The 4,961-nt window shown below is 50.3% G+C and overlaps 1 protein-coding gene across 1 annotated transcript; it reads right to left on the bottom strand.

The window, feature by feature from the left end:
• Nucleotides 1-939: 939 nt before the first annotated feature.
• On the bottom strand, nucleotides 940-4,577 carry LOC135317562 (HMG box transcription factor BBX-like). Its single transcript, XM_064473844.1, has 3 exons — nucleotides 4,144-4,577; nucleotides 2,340-2,538; nucleotides 940-1,021 (listed from the first exon to the last, which is right to left on the bottom strand). Exons 1-3 carry the CDS (start codon nucleotides 4,180-4,182, stop codon nucleotides 987-989), a joined length of 273 nt encoding a protein of 90 aa, XP_064329914.1. The 5' UTR covers nucleotides 4,183-4,577; the 3' UTR covers nucleotides 940-986.
• Nucleotides 4,578-4,961: the final 384 nt, after the last annotated feature.

The following is a 4,961-nucleotide window of genomic DNA, read 5'->3' as shown; positions in this document are numbered from 1 at the left end:
CTCTCCAGCACTCCCTGACCTTATCTCTGCTTCAGTCTTCACTGGGAAGGCTGGCCCTCAGGCATCCCAGGTCCCAGAGGAGAGAGATAAAATCTGGAGAAAGGAGGACTTCCCCTTGGTTGAGGAGGATTGGGCCAGAGATCACCTAGGCAAACTGGATCCTTGCAAATCCATGGCCCTGATGGGATGCACCCATGAGTGCTGAAGGAGCTGGCAGTTCTTGCCAAGCCACTCTCCATCATCTTTGAAAGAAAATGTCACTCCACTCTTCAAAAAGGGCAAGAAGGAGGACCTGGGAAACTATAGGCAGTCAGCCTCACCTCCATCCCTGAAAAGGTGATGGAGCAGTTCATCCTGGAGGTCATCTCCAGGCATGTAGAGGACAAGAAGGTTATCAGAAGCAGTCAACATGGGTTCACCAAGGGGAGATCACGCTAAGACCAACCTGACAGCCTTCTATGATGGCGTGACTGGCTGGGTCGACGAAGGGAGAGCAGTGGATGTTGTCTGCCTCAACTTCAGTAAGGCGTTCGACCCTGTCTCCTATAACATCCTCACGATCAGGCTAAGGTAGTATGGGTTGGTGAGGCGGACAGAGAACTGGCTCAACAACAGAGCTCAGAGGCTTCCACAACCTCTCCGGGCAACCTGATCCAGTGCTTCACCACCCTCCTAAAAAATGTCTTCCTTATATCCACTCTCAATCAACTCTCCTTTAGTTTAAAACCATTACCCCTTGTCCTGTCAAAGCAGGCCTTGCTAAAATGGTTGTCCCCATCTTTCCTATAGTCCCCCTTTAAGTACTGACGGGCTGCAATATGGTCTCCCCGCAGCCTTCTCTTCTCCAGATTAAATATCTTTGATTTCTCTTTCAGGCTGAACATCAGATGCTTCTTAAAGGGAAACACTGGGGAAGACAACCCTTTTCAAAGAAACTCACCTCTGCACGCGGAAACAATGACAGCTTCTGACAAGCTTCCATAGAATTAGTCGCATCTGACTGGCAAGTACTCGAGGAAACCTGAAACAAGGAGTGCGGAGAGTAAGTCAAGACCTCAAGGGTGTTTCTTCCAAGCTAAGAACATGAGCGACCAAATCAAAATACCAGGGAGCAGAAACACGAAGCAGGCTTTAAGAGAAGATGGACACCCTAATGTTTCACAGTCCCGGACAGCTTAAATCAAATTAAAAGGTGAAAACATCGTTTGGCACCTATTTTAATGTCTTTGACAATCGCCTAAGAAGAGAGCACAAAAATACCAGATTTTTTTTTTCTAAACTCTGCAAAGGAGTTTTGTGCAACAAAATACTAACCTGGTGATTTGGGGCTACGTACACAGGCACCTTGTGTGGGTGATGCTATGGACACCGCTCTACCCGTAACTTACGCTACCATTCCGAATAACAAAATTACTTAGAAGCTAAAAACCAAAAGTTGTTGAAGACACTGAGGGTTGCTAAGTGACAGAAATACTTATTGGAGAAATAATCCCAAACCACCGAACCGCGTGACAATAAGTAGTTAAGGGTACCGCAAACCCCAAACTGCTCAAATAACGTGCCTAAAGGTCTGCTTAGGGATGCTTATGAGAAGCAGTGCAAGAGTCATCGCTTCTGAAAGGAAAACACAAAGAAATTACTCTTCCAAAGCAACAGCCTCATTCAAATGGACACAGAGCTTAGCTGTACTATTCTTATTAGCCAGAAACATGTTAATCAAACGTCAGCCTGTAAAGAAATTGTATCAAGATGATACATCCATTAAATCATAGAATCATAGGATGACCTGAGTTGGAAGTTAGAACTCACGCCTCCCAGGTATAATGGGCAAAAGAGCACGTTTTCAGTGACATTAGATTGCGCTTCTCTGGATTTAAATACAAAAAGTTAGCTCCGCCGGTACATTCATCCGCGAGAACGTTAACACCTCCAACTTCATAGACACCCATACATGATTTTTGTAAACAGCAAATTAATACACTCTATGAAAAAGAAGGCACATAATCAGCATGTTCCTTTTTGACCTGAAAAAAGAAAATCTCTAACAGCAGATAAGCCTGAAGTAAAACCCAGTCCAATCTGGACCCCAAATGGGGTTTGGGTTACGATGTGCCACATATCTGCCCTCGACTCTTGAAAGCAATCACGTGCTGAGGAAAATTTTAGGTTGTTATGCAGAGGTTTAACTCGAGTCTTGGCAACTTAATTTGGGCCGTGAAAGGTATCGGCACTGCAGCACCACGTGCAGTGAGGAAAACTGGTCTTGCAGTTCGATTCCAACGCCGCACCCTCAAACAAAACAAGGCTGCTACGTCTGAGGAACAGGGATGGAATCTCACCTGCCGTCCCAAAGTTACGCTGCGGCATTCCTTCACTTTTTGTCGCTTTCCCCAGGCTTGGTAAACCTTTTGCAGAGTCTGAAGCAAAGGCCCATAGCTTTTTCCTGTTTGTAACAGTGGATGTCCGGGCTTTCACAGGTTGGTTTGTTGTGGGCCACCACTTGTACCCTGGATTTGCCTTCATAAATGCATCCTTGTACTAGAAAAGAAAAGGAAAATTACCAGTCAGGCCAGTCATGACATTATGCTGTCCACAGGGCAATAGGGGGCACTGCTTCTAAGAGGACTTCAGACAGCAAATAATGCTGAAATATCTTGATTCTTGATTTGACCTGCCTGAGCTGGGGCCAGAGCCATTCACCAAGGCCTTTCCCGAGCTGGCAGGGGACAAGCTCCAGTTTCAGGATGAGCAGTCTTTCACTGTAGACATCACTGAGATGCTCGCCTGGCTTGACACCAAGGACAGTGAGGACGTGTCCCTGGTGTCCCTGACGGCCCCAGTTTGGCTGCCTACCTCCACAAGTTCCCTGACCTCTCCGAGTACGTGGCAGAGGGCGGCTGCCCTGATGACAGAGTGGTGGCAGCGGGACTGGGGGACAGCGAGGACACCGTCCCTGATTTCCTAGACTTGCCCAACAGCCGCACCAGCACCAGTTTCCTCAGTGAGCTCCATGACTTCCCAGGTACATGGCAGAGGGCAACTGCCCCAAGGACCAAGTGGTGGTGGAACAGCTAGGGGACAGTGAGGACACCATCCTGACCACCAGTGGTCCCAGCGTGACTGCCGAGGCCCTCGATGAGCTCCCCGACCTCTCCGGGTATGTGGCAGAGAGCAGCTGCCCCAAAGAGCGAGTGGAGGCAGTGGGGCTGGTGGATGGTGTCCCCACAATCCCCGATATCCCCGACTTGACAACCTCCATCAACAAGCTTCCCCCACCTCTTGGAGTAAAGGGCAGAGGGCACCTGCGATGTGGAGCAGTGGGCAGCAGTGATGCTGGTGGTTGGAGAAACCATCCTCCTCAATGTCCCTGACAGCCTTGCCACCACCGCCTCCTTCAGTGAAGTCCCCAGTGTCTTGGATTATGGAGCGGAGGGCAAGTGTCCTGAGGAACACCTGGCAGCAGTGATGCTGGGGACGATGAACCATTCTCAGGGGGGCCGGCCTCCCCCTTGCAGGACCTCAAGGGGAACCAGGGTGGGATGGCGGCAGCCCTCCCCACCTGGCTGCCCTTGGACACTTCTGAGGAGAGCTCTGCAGAGACTGCAGAGGAGACTTCAGAGGACAGGCCTGTGGAGAGTTCCCAGAAGGATCCCCTGCAGGGTCCTGCAGAGAGTCCCCTGCTCAGCCCCCTGCAGATCCCACTGCTGAGTCTTTTGGTCAGACCCCGGCTGCATCCCCAGTGTCATCCACCCCATAAGGCGTTATAACCTTGCCAGGCGCTCTCCAGCACTCCCTGACCACGACCACCAAAGACCTCTCTCTAACAAACCACCAAGTGCCCCCTCTTCATAAGCGAGCCACCAAACGCACACACAAGCACTGCTCTCTGCCAGGAGAGCCCTCGCTAGCAGTTTAAATTAGCAATCAAGACTGGCAAGCACACTTGACAGCAACACTCAGTTCCAGGATGACAAGACGTGTAGATAAAATCTAGCCACTGCTTCACACCAGGAAAGTGATAAATGTCGGTCTTTTGCGTTACGCTGACATGAATGTTAGTAACGGGAGATAAAGGAACTGACCGGCCTCCAGCTGCGTATCAGTGACAGCTGCTTCCAGCTGGTTCTTTGACTCAAGGCTTACCTGGCCCACGGAACTGCTGGATCCTGCGGAGATGAGCATGCCGTTCTCGTCCTTTAGGAAGCTCCTCTGAGACCAATAGGCTGGATCAGAAGCAAAGGCTTTGCTGTGCCCTGGATTCCTAGGGTCACACACGCCTGTGCTGTCGCTGTTCACAGAAGTCACACACCTGCTTCCCGCATCCTTCTCTCCCTGCCTATTAACATTACAACTGCAGCGTCAAACTACCAGCAATCAGGCTTTCACTAATAACTCATGGTCTAGTCTGGGTTTAAACCAAGTTCATCCGCAAGGCACAGCTTCATCTCCTAAGCACACTAGAGAAGATGCTGAGGTGGGAAGGCTTGTAGCTGTGGCTCATCTAGCCTAACCCACAGCCCAGGAGTTAATGACGTATGCCGCACTTTAGCTTTCGTCGTGCAGAACAATCCCTAGAGTCACACAGATGCAGCCTGCTTGATTTCTGGGTGCAACAAGCCCTCAAATACCAGATGTGTGGTTTCCTAAGCACAACTCTGTTGGATCGGTCAGCTCCAAAACTTAAAAAGCTCAACTCACCCCAAAAATGTTAACTTGCGCCCCTCTCCTGGTTTGGAATATCCAGACAGCGAAGCACCATGGAAGCCTTGTTCACCAGACGGTTGCCGGACAAACCCCGTTGTGACACAGAGCAGCAAGTCAACAGGAGCACAGGCTGCACAAAGTCAGTGCTTGGCAGCAACCTCATCCAGAGCAGGAACTCCACTGGCAGAAAACCTCTTCAGCTTCCGCTGGACTTAGGAAGGGACTTCCTCAAGCCTCTTTCCTCCACGGCTACCCCA

Source organism: Phalacrocorax carbo, chromosome 26 (genome assembly GCF_963921805.1).
Source record: "Phalacrocorax carbo chromosome 26, bPhaCar2.1, whole genome shotgun sequence".
NCBI lineage: Eukaryota > Metazoa > Chordata > Aves > Suliformes > Phalacrocoracidae > Phalacrocorax > Phalacrocorax carbo.
The sequence above is the reverse complement of the archived record's forward strand: the minus strand, read 5'-3'. Positions and strand labels throughout refer to the sequence as shown.

Excerpts from the sequence above, each read along its gene's own strand:
- LOC135317562 (XM_064473844.1), bottom strand. The coding sequence starts at position 4,182 with ATGCTCATCTCCGCAGGATCCAGCAGTTCCGTGGGCCAG. Across the intron at positions 2,539-4,143 it reads CCAGCAGTTCCGTGGGCCAG|TACAAGGATGCATTTATGAA; the intron begins GTAAGCCTTGAG and ends TTTCTTTTCTAG. Across the intron at positions 1,022-2,339 it reads GCGTAACTTTGGGACGGCAG|GTTTCCTCGAGTACTTGCCA; the intron begins GTGAGATTCCAT and ends TCCTTGTTTCAG.